This window comes from Nilaparvata lugens, chromosome 8 (assembly GCF_014356525.2).
Source record: "Nilaparvata lugens isolate BPH chromosome 8, ASM1435652v1, whole genome shotgun sequence".
In the NCBI taxonomy this organism is placed as follows: Eukaryota; Metazoa; Arthropoda; class Insecta; order Hemiptera; family Delphacidae; genus Nilaparvata; species Nilaparvata lugens.
In genome coordinates, this window is record NC_052511.1 from 43,638,147 (window position 1) to 43,650,321 (window position 12,175).

At 35.0% G+C, this 12,175-nt stretch overlaps 1 protein-coding gene across 12 annotated transcripts in view; it reads left to right on the top strand.

The window, feature by feature from the left end:
• LOC111055678 (carbonic anhydrase 1) overlaps nt 1–11,638 on the top strand; it is a 43,704-nt gene extending 32,066 nt beyond the window's left edge. For all 12 annotated transcript variants that reach the window (XM_039434846.1, XM_022342929.2, XM_039434839.1 and 9 more), the window contains one exon: nt 10,766–11,638. In XM_039434846.1, the coding sequence (XP_039290780.1) occupies nt 10,766–10,837 (72 nt within the window). In that variant the 3' untranslated portion in view covers nt 10,838–11,638. The remainder of the gene's footprint in view (nt 1–10,765) is intronic.
• The last annotated feature ends 537 nt before the right edge of the window (nt 11,639–12,175 follow it).

A 12,175-nucleotide genomic window follows, 5' to 3' on the forward strand; every position in this document is an offset into this window, starting at 1 on the left:
TGTATATAATTTTAGAAAACTTGAAAAATATGTAGTATAACCTTCGTGCTGTCGTCTACATTTTTACATAACAATCAATTGATTTTTATTCTATAAGAATATGTAGGCTACATCAACTAGAGATAAAGCTAAAAAAGCGAAGTGAAATAGTAGGCTACCGACAAAGCTATAAGAAGATTTTTCTCGAAAGTCGACAATACAAACACAGCGTAAGTAGATATAAAACAAGAGTTTAGACTGACTTTTTTGCTCGAAAACCCCCTCCCCCCTCTCCCCCTCATCCATCCCACCACCCCTTCCCCCCGCCAACAGGGTGGGGGGGTGATCTAAAAATAGATTTCCCCTTCCCCTTGTCCAGTGGTGATGAGGGGGATGGAAAGAGAGAAAGATATATCTCTCTCTCTCTCTCTTTCTAAAAATATATTTCCCCTTCCCCTTGCCCAGTGGAGATGAGGGGGATGGAAAGAGAGAAAAATATATCTCTTTCTCTCTCTCTTTCTAAAAATAGATTTCCCCTTCTCCTTGTCCAGTGGAGATGAGGGGGATGAAAAGAGAGAAAGATATATCTCTCTCTCTCAAATAGATTTCCCCTTCCCCTTGTCCAGTGGAGATGAGGGGGATGAAAAGAGAGAAAGATATATCTCTCTCTCTCAAATAGATTTTCCCTTCCCCTTGTCCAGTGGAGATGAGGGGGATGAAGAAAGTGAGGGAAAAAATGATTTCCCTTTGAGGGGAAAAAATTCCCTAATGCTATACTGACAGATTAAAGTGAAACCTTGACTCTACATCTATTGCTATACTGACAGATTAAAGTGAATCCTTCTCTCTACATCTATTGCTATGCTGACAGATTAAAGTGAATTGAGAAATTCCCTATCACTCTACATCTATACTGACAGATTAAAGTGAATCCAGAGAGAGAGAGGTCAATGACTCTCTCTACATCTATTGCTTAATAATCTATTGCTATACTGTCAGATTAAAGTGAATCCTTATCTCTACAATAATCTAAGTTCTATAATGTCCATATTATGCTTGGTTTCCAACTGACAGTCAAGAGTTCAATCAAACTGTTTATGAATGTGTAAAAAATTGAGCTCTTTTGCTGTACAAACATCCCAGTCAAAGTGTTTTGACAATATGTAAGTATAATTGGAATGAGCTAGCATATCTAAAAATACTTACATATTCTCAGACCTATTTCACTCGGGGGAAATAATACTCAATGCCTATAGTTACCATGAAACTGTCTTAAGGATATACAATTCCCCCTCACATTCAATTCCCATGAACGAGAATTAAAAGTTCTGATGTTATCCTCATTCAAAACCACTGAATATTCTTTCGGCAACTTAATAGTATGTTTAAAGTCGCCTTCACTATCAACATCGATAATTTTAAGGTGAATTTCGCCATTATCGGCAAATGTTACCTTTGTTACCACAAACCAATCATAAGGATAAAATTCAAAACCCCAATCGGCTAGTGGATTTGCTTCTACAGAGAACTCGTTGAAACTTCTCCAATCAAAATAGTTATACAACATGTTGTCGGTTCAACTGTTTAGACTAGAGTGACGCGTGCGCCCGCGCATGTGCGTGCCTGCTACACTCCCTTGTTCAGACAAATGACACGTGCGCCAATGCTCTGCTCCCTGTGAGGTCCCCTTCTACAGATAAGAGTGAGTTCATAATAACTCCTGCATCGAAAAAACCATTACATTCAATCATAGACACATGAAAAAATGTCTAGACTGATTTATCATGTTGAAGCGACATGTGTTAGCAAGAAAACCGTTAAAGTTCACTATGCTTCAAATTTCTCTCATAATATGTCAAGTGTTATCCTTTCACAAGATTTTATGTTTTCAGAGTCCAAACCCTTTATACTGGGCTTCATCTTGAAGCAGCATGTGTTAGCAAGAAAACCGTTAAAGTTCACTGTGCTTCAAATGTCTCTCTCTCTCATAATATGTCAAGTGTTATCCTTTCACAAGATTTTATGTTTTCGGAGTCAATACGACCCCTTTGTACTGTGCTAAACCCATTTTGGTTGTAATAATTTCAGCTACCTGATTTTCTGTAAGGTTATGTTGCTTAGCTTCTATCCAGTTCATATTAAAGCTCACACATGCATATCCGGACACAATATCGTAAGCTATCCTGTGGATGAATAAATTAAGATAATCTATGAATGCAGCCGAACATTGTAGTCTCATAATAGATCCCTCTTCCGAATTTTTAATTGCCCCAGCTATTTCATCATGAACGCTTTTCACAGCGACTTCCATCTCGTTTTTCTTAATAAAATCTGCTATATCATTTTTAGTTGCATACTTTTCTGCAATTTGATTAATCAGAATAGCAATAGCATCTTTTGTAATGAATTGTTCAATACCATCCATAATATTAGCTTTTATTGCACTCGCCATTTCAGATAATCGTTTTTCAAACTCTTCCTTTGTTAATAAAACTAGTCAATTTCTGCAAAGTAGATTCTAAATATTGCTTATCAATTGGCAATGGGTGTGTTTCATTTACTTTAGTAAACATTTCTGTACTAAGCTGTTTTAATTTAGTATTGAGGTAATTTCTGTCCAACACCTCCAAATTCTTAATTTTATCCGATATGGCTTTTAATTTCTCATCTAAATAACCTTTATCAACTTTATCGTTGTTAATACTGTTCAACTGGGATGAAAAGCTGTCTGTTAAAGTTTTCACTTCTCCCAGAGCAGATTCTAAAGTTAGAGTTCTCTCTGCAATAGCTTTATCGATATTGGCGCTAAAATTTTGTAATGAACTTAGAATATGTTCTCTTTCAATTATGCTCACACCAATATTCTTAGTATTTTCCAAAACGAGTTTGGTTATTTGCGAATTTAAATAAAATTTCACAGCTTCACTGATTCCTTGTTGTTTTATCAATTCAATTATTTTCTGTGTTATCGAGTCAATATTGCACGTAAGATTAGCATTAGTAGGTGTATCAATCTGACCAAATCGATGCAGAGTCATCGTAACACTAAACAATTAGTTTTGCTTCTTTTAGCTCTTCAATTATAGAGGCAATCTCAACATCATGGCCAGTGTTGCCAGAAGCTTTTGAGGAATAGAGTAAATTTAATCTTTCCACTAATTCGTCAAAATTATCAAAGTATTGATAAATTCTATCATGAGAATTATTTTTTGCAAATTTCAATAAACCCCATCCCTTCTTTTTACTAATTTTTTACTGGGAAATAACTTCTGAATCATTTGCGATTTAATTCCCTGATTTTGTTTAACATACCCTCTTCGATCTAAATGTATGTCTGTAAGTGTTAAGATTTTTTTATACTTATCCAGATCTCTCTGATCATAAAGATTCGAATTCAGTCTTGAACTGAATAATAACTCAAGTAGACCATGTGTTAAATGAAATCTTTCATTATAAATATCTATATAACCATTATCAAATATTACTTGCTGATTTCCAATATAATACACATCATCTTTAGAATTGTATGAAATTCCATAACTAATTGAATTATTCAATTTTTCCGCATGAAACGTTTTTAGATATTGTGACAGCACCTCATCGTTTTTACTAGAACCAAGTAAACTGTTTTCAAATTTAGTTGAGCTTAAAAGATTGCCTGTTGAACTCCCATAGCTTTTATCATAACTCAACTCCTCATCATCAATCTCCATGCTCTCTTCTTCTTCCTCTTTTACCTCTTCCTTTTTTGGTTTTACACCATGATTAGAGTGAAAACTAGATTTGTTTTTTCCCAGTTCAATTATGGGCTCTATCAACGGTGAGAGCATTTTCCTATTGTATTCCTCCGATCGTTTTTCAAAATTAACTAAGCTTTTATGCTTGTCGCTGATTACTTTTCTCAATTTCTTAATCTTTTTGATTAAACCAACGTTCTTTCTATTCAGTTTTCTGCTGTGTGTTTTAGACAACATGACTGCACAAAGAATTAATCTCTACTGAACGGTAAGAAACGTATTGAGCGAATCTCGGTACTTGCCGCTATTAATTCCACACTCAGTCATAATAGTTACAAAATTATGAGGTTTACGATTCCAAACTTTATGACAAAGTTTAGTGAAATCTTTATAAGAAATATCTCCTCCAACATGATCTCTGTGAATTAATTTCAGACTCAATAAATCTATCTTGAAGATTATAATCATATTTGCATTGTCCCTAGTGAAATGTTTCTGTGTAGCTCCATAACTCTGAATTAAATATGCAGTGTCAATATTACGATGTCGCCCCATAGTGAAATATTCTCTTATTTGAGGTACATGATTAAGTTGTAAGTCATCAAATATAACTAAAGAATATTCTGATATTTTGTTTGGATGAGGTATAGATTCAGAATTGTTGTTTATATGAAATTCAATATCTTTCATTTTTGAAAAGACTTTTCTCAAAAACAAGTACTTATCTTGATACTCGCTCTTCGTATGCAAGTATATAGTTTTAAATCTCAAACCATTCTTTGAAAAAATTAAATTAAATAGCAAATTGGTCTTGCCACAGCCTGAAGAGCCTATTATAAGGATCCTTGCATTATGAGGTAACAACTTACCATTTTTACACCATGTTGGCATTTCTTTCTGTCTTATAACATTGTCGAAATTCACAATCGGGATATTACTCATGTTAGACACGTGAACAGCATGTGATCTGATAAGAAACTAATCATTTTTCGTAAGTTATCAAGGAGGAGGCTGTGTGCTAGACACCACATGGCTGTGTATAGCTTATGACATTGGAATGCAGGCGACAGGTGCTCGCTCTCCCCTTTCACAGCAGTGCACTGATAGAAGTTTCTCACTTCAATATATCGTTCCCTCTCTCTCCCGCACCCTCTTCACGAGAATGCATGTGTTCCCCTTATCTAAGCCTTAGCAAATTACGAAAATGAAACTTCAGATTAAAATGAAACTGAGAAGCATTTTTCGATAAAGATGTATTATATTTACACCAAATCTTTGTCATATTTACACTGAATGGAATGTATTACAATGTGATATGAATGGAATGTATTACAATGACATATTACAATAGATTATTTTTCATCTAATAGTTGACTTCTACTAATATAACTAGGCGTTGAAAATCCAATCCACTTAAAATAATTGGCTCGAGTGCATCAAATACAGATTGACTTGACTTGTCTTTTAATGGTACACAATATTCGAATTTTGAAAAACAATTAATAACAGCTAAGATATACCTATAACCTTTATTAAAACGTGTTAAACTGCTCATCTCAATGAGATCGGCTTGAAGCAAGTCTTTTTCACTTTTCAACTCATATTTGCGAGTGGGATAGTTAACGCGTGGTACACTATGAAGTTCTAATGCTATCTTAGATCTAATAATATTCATATTTACAACACAAAATCAAAATTAGTGGTGATGGATGCTTGTCGTGGGGCATACTGAGCAATCAGTTCAGAGCATTGTTGGCACTCTATAATGTCCAAAAGGTAAAGTGTCCACACCGTTCTCAGCAATATATCTCTTATCATCATAAGGACTCAAGCAGATTTTTGCACAGTCAATCTGATACATGGTGTGATTATGGGACCTCATCATATTGAATTTTTCAATCTGAGGACAAAAATCCTCCCCTCCGAGGACAAAAATCCTCCCCTCTGAGGACAAAAATTGTCCTCTGAGGACAAAAATTGTCCTCCAATGACAAAAATTGTCCTCCATTCTCCTCCTCTGTCCTCCTCCTCCACTCATTTAGTAGGAAAGAAAAAATGAGAGAGGAATCAGGAGAAGGGGAGAGAGGTCAATGTCAACGCTAAATGTCACAATAATTTTCTTTATTTTTAAATTATTATACATACATCAAAGCATATCTATGGACAAATCAAATACAGAAAGTAACTCTTTCCTTATTCCTACTGGGTGTATATTTGAAAACATCTAGCTTGATTCTAATTTTATAATTCAAATCTATGTTTGGCTTTTCAAATTCTTCCTCTAACCAATAGTTTGAGACATACAATGCTTCCAGATTTTCAAACTGTAGAATATACCGAGTATTGTTTCTATTGTACACTTCTTTTATTGCAATAATGACTAACTCTGTACCTTCTGGTAACTCTTCTAATCTTTTGCACTGTCCTACTTTTACTTTCCCTTTAATTTCCAGCATTGTGATGTTATTATACTGCTCCACTTCTTTTTGTGTGAATGGGGTGTCTTCCAAGTTTTTCCAAACATCTGGCAGAAACTTAAGTGATTCTATTCTAGGAAATGTATGACCAATTACACAAATTTTCTCTTCCCTTGGTAGACAAATTATTTCTTTTTTGTCAGTGTAAGGGATTACAAAATAACCCTCTTTCTTGAGAGTTTCGATAGCTTTGTATGCTTTAATAAAAATATTCTTATGGTACCCCTTTACAAAGTAAATGTTTTTCAAACCATCTTTCTCCCCTAGTACACCTACATATGGGAGTTTCCCAGTATTATTCACAGTAAATGCAGTCACATTGTACACTCCACTTAGATCAAAATTTTGCCAACGTGAATGGAAATATGGCTCAAGTTCCTCTCTCAAATTTTCTATTTCTTCCTCAAATTCTTCTAGCTGCTTATGCTGATCCCTAAATGACTGTGTGGCTTCAAAAAACTCAATTTTCCTCCGTTTTAGATCAATTTCATCCAGTTCTAGCTTATGCTTCTTGGGTGATAGCAGTGTGATAGGAGACAAGGGCTGTATCTCTTTAACAGGGTATGGAGGAAGCTTACAGGTTATGTTTGCTCGTTTTCTTAAGACTTGTGGTATCAAGTTACCTGTTGCTACAAGGCCCAACTCATCTAGGTCAACAACTTTGGATATGGTAGAGAAAACTGTGGTTGACTTGGAGAAATAAGTCTCACCACTCTTAATATAGCACTTTTGTGAGAAACTAATATTGTCCTTGTTGTCTGTATCCTCAAAAATTTCAACATAATTGATAGGTAGTAAATTGAAACTGAATGCAGAAATAACATAAGAAATTATTTCATTTCTATGTTGTGCGTCAGTGGGAAGCTTTACTTGTACTCCGGTCAATTTGCTGGTATTGCTATTACCCCAGTAAACATACTGTAGAAGATCATTATAGACCAAACAACAACTATTTTTCAAATTATCTGTCAGTTTTCTCCACATTTTAGGCAAGGACACAGAATAAATTGGAGCATTTTGGAAATAATTTCTACTATCATTCAAAAGTGACAAGATATCCCGAATAGGGTCAAAGGTTTTGCTATTGTCTCTATTTGTTAAACTGTAGTTATAGATTGTAGCTTCCAAACGTGTAATACCATGCATTTTGCCTGCAGGAGAGGTGAAAGTTTGCCGTAATCTTGAATCTGGACAGTCAATAAAGTCTACAATATGGTTACCTAACTGCTTATTTACACCAGAGCTTGTTATTTAATCTTGAATCTGGACAGTCAATAAAGTCTACAATATGGTTACCTAACTGCTTATTTATACCAGAGCTTGTTATTTGACATACAAACTTATTATAAATTTTCACCCTCACATTACTATTAACCCAACTCAAGCAATCAATCCCAACAGTTTTATTGTTATCTGCTATCACATTATAGTCTTCTTTATATTCTCCTTGAAAGCAGAAACGATGATTTGTAGTTAGAAAATGTACACTTTCCAATTTTATCTGAGATATTCAAACTGCTTGATATACTAGACAGCGGCCATCTACATTATGATTGTACAAATGATTCACCATTATCTGTTGTTAAAAATTCCGATGAACTTTGGAAATGCTTGTACGATATTGCAGATAAAAAATGTAAAAGAACTTAGATCATTGACCTCTCTCTCTGGATTCACTTTAATCTGACAGTATAGCATTAGATGTGAGAGAGAGAGAGAGGGAATTTTTCAATTCACTTTAATATGTCAGTATAGATGTAGAGTGATAGGGAATTTCTCAATTCACTTTAATCTGTCAGTATAGATGTAGAGAGAGTCATTAACCTCTCTCTGGATTCACTTTAATATGACAGTATAGATGTAGAGTGATAGGGAATTTCTCAATTCACTTCAATCTGTCAGTATAGCATTTGATGTAGAGAGAAGGATTCACTTTAATCTGTCAGTATAGCATTAGATGTAGAGAGAAGGATTCACTTTGATCTGTCAGTATAGCATTAGGGAATTTTCCCCCTCAAAGGGAAATTATTTTTTCCCTCACTTTCTTCATCCCCCTCATCTATACTGGGCAAGGGGAAGGGAAAATCTATTTGAGAGAGAGAGAGATATATCTTTCTCTCTCTTCACCCCCCTCATCTCCACTGGACAAGGGGAAGGGGAAATCTATTTTTAGAAAGAGAGAGAGAGAAAGATATATCTCTCTCTTTTCATCCCCCTCATCTCCACTGGGCAAGGGGAAGGGGAAATCTATTTTTAGAACACCCCCCACCCTGTTGGCGGGGGGAAGGGGAGGCGGGATGGACGAGGGGTGAGTGGTGGGAGGGGGTTTTCAAGCAAAAAAGTCAGTCTAAACTCTTGTTTTATATCTACTAGCGTATGATACGCTTTTGTAATAGGTGAAGAGAATACTATCAAAAAATGAATAAGTATTCCTTATTGATGATATGGAAAGAGAAGATTTATTGGATATAACAATATGTACTGTACGCTAAGCGATTAAAGCTTCAACAGCATTCAACAGAATAGTAGCTCTAGCTGTAGATATGATTGTCCACAATAGTCGATAATTTTACTTACTTTACTTTACTCCTCGGCTCTACAACCCATTGAGGGTCTTGGCCTCCCGCAATATGCCTCTCCATTCGTCCCGATTTTGAGCTTTCCTTCTCCATCCTCTGATACCCATCTGCCTCAAGTCATTCTCCACGTCGTCAATCCAATGCATTCTTGGTCTTCCCCTCAGTCTTCTTCCTCCAGGATTCATTCTGTGGACTTTCTTTGCGCTCCTTGAGTCATCCATGTGCTCCACATGTCCTAACCAACCTAGACGTCTCATTTTTATTTCAACTACAATGTCTGGGTTGTTGTAGAGCTCTCGCAACTCTTAGTTAGTGCGGATCCTCCACTCTCCATCACTATAGGTGGGTCCGTAGATTTTTCGAAGGATCTTTCTTTCCCAGACATTGAGTATGGTCTCGTCCCTCTGAGTAAGTACCCAGGTTTCTGCACCATATAGTACGGCTGGTCAAGTGTTGTAAACTTGCACTTTTAGCCTTCTTGAGATAAGTCGGGAATTGATAAAAGTTTTTAAAGCATAATAACATCTATTCCCAGCTGATACTTTAGCTTTGATATCTATTAGGACTTCGGTTTTTTGTGTTATTACAACTCCCAGATATTTGAATTCCTCAACCTTCTCAAAACTACTGTCTCCAAACACAAAACGTCTTTCATTCCCTTGGGTATTTTTTCTACTATTGTGCATATATTTTGTCTTATTATTATTAATTTTGAGACCTGTTTGCTCAGATCCAGTCTTAAGTTGGTCAAATCCTTCCAGTAGGGCTCTTTTATTTCTTGCTAGACGATAATTTTACAAACACAAAAATTATTAGCTTTTATAACAGGTGAGAAGAAGACTGTCACAAAATTACTAATCATTTCGTATTATTAATATACGGTAGATAACGGTATAGATTATAGAATATTTGGATCAGTCACAATCACGATAATAGATTCAAATTTCAAGGCCGACAGACTAGGACACAAGTGAGACACCAGTGTTGTCCGTGTATAAAGCAAGCTGGGACACCAGCGGGACATGCATCAGCGTTGAGCGGGCATAAAAGCTTGTGTTCGACCGCCCAATTCTGGTGTCCCGGTTGGTGTAACTTGTGAAATGAGCGCAATAATCAGTAATGCCCCGCGACTAGCTCGGATACCGATGTCTCACTGGTGTCCTTATGTAATATGGGCCTAATGCCGCATCCACATGTTGGCCCAAAGAAGATCAATGACGACCAGCGCAGTGGTTTGCCAGTGCTAGCCTAGATGTGGACTAGGCATTACCATGCTGAGCCAGCTTACTGGAACAGCGACTGGTTATTTTGATGCTATACCATATTAACAAGCAACCGGTAGATAATAAATGCAATTCTATTCTATTTGGATAACTAGATAGCTTCTAGATAAGTTCTTCACTAGCAGCCAGTCTGAGCAGGTTATCAACTATTATATTTCAGTTATCAATAATAATTCAAAATTCAAAAAAAATTGGCAAAATGATCAAATAGGGACTGCATCCAGTAAAATTTTTTTTAATAAGATTTTATTGAAGTTACTCAACAGAATTATATTTGATGAAGTTTGTAGAGTGAATATTGATGTTGTGTAACTTTTCCATAATTGAAGAGACTTGAGATTTTGTCAATATTCCACTTTATGTTTGTTTTTTCTACCTACATCCATAAACATGGTATGTTCAGCTTGTATGGCTATTTTGCATTTTAAAGGCCAAATAGGTGCTAGACGTTGGTATTTTGCATGGCGAAGCCTTTGTTCTTCTTGATTCATTACAGAAAAAATATAGCTTGCTAAATAATTCCTTCAAGCAACAATTGAATATGAATAAATCTGAAACTACACATAAAATACATGAAAAATTATTATACAGAAATAGGCTCTAATAGCGAACAATAAATTCTAATTCTTTCTTGATAAACTTTTCTCTGTAAATTTTACATTATTGGCCTAAATTTAAAAGAAAAATTTGTGTCTCTTGATGAATTACAGGTTGATTACTATGATGTCTATTGGGATCGCGGACATCAAGTGACCAGAAATGGGAGAAGATATGGCAGGTAATGTCATTCAAGAAACAACAAGAGAAAAAATGCAAAGTAAAAGGCGAAGTTATGAATATTAAAACAGAAGGAGTGACGATGTGGGGATAGTGTTAGTAACTAACATGGAAACATGGAGGAGAAAAGGGTACAAACTTTATTGTATGATTTACTCTAATACTAATAATTTAAATCGTTCTGTAGTATTAGAGAACTATTTTTTTTTAATTCTAGTTTAGGAATAGTCAAGATTCAATTGAAGCTGAACAAAAGATGCTGCAGAATAATTACCTAATGTACAAAATAAAGATCTTATTAATTTGGTAACTAATGAACAGTGCAACTACACATACGAATACGGGTTAATGTCACTATAATGATATGCATCATTTATTGATAGCCATCAATATATTTTATTTTGCATTAGGCAATAATCAGGCGTATTCTACCAACTAGGATTACTTTTTCTAATTCATATTAATTGTAACTTATTTTATATTTTACTATTCGAGCATCAATGTATCAACTATTTAAAATTAGTTTTTCTACTTTATAGAGAAATAATTCAATATAAGTAGCCTATCTATATTTAGAATTGATAAAAGTTAGGAGTTCATATACGATTGGATCTCTTCAGGAGAGACAAGGACTGGATTATTGAGTTCGTATCCTTGGAAAGACGAAATTTATCAATCTGTTTTAAGTTTTCAATGTTTAGACTATTTGAAGTATATGGTATCGAATCCAAATTTTGTATTAATATCAATTCTCATGTATTAAGATTTAATTGAATAAATCCATTTGCATTTTAAGCAATAGCCTATATGAGTGTTCTCTTCATTACTATAATTGTTATTGAAATTTTTAACAAAAGCTAATACTTTTATTTCAAACCCTCTCCATTTAAGACCTCTCATCAAAATCCACCAACTTATCATCAACAGAAAAATGAATTCGGATTATATGAAAAAATACCTTTTCAATTTATAAAAATGTAAACCGGACTTAGAGAGGATTCATGTACGCATACGTTAGCTATTACGAAAGAGTTGAATAAAGTTTTACTTTATACTAAGTGAATTCAGGTATATATATTAAACACAATACCGGTACTACCTGAGGATACAAAAAAAATGTTAGATTCCTTCAACCACAGAGGAAAGAAGCACTACTGTATGCTTATTCCGTGCTTCAACCCTGGAACATGTTTGGCATTACTTGGATATCGGGGATGATATTATACATCCAATTCTGACATGAAATTGGAAATTTAAGAAAGTTGCAATTTTACACAATTTGGCAACCTGTACAGTACATTCGTATGGCTTTTGTTGGTGGGGAGTCCCTTGCGGGAAGGTCC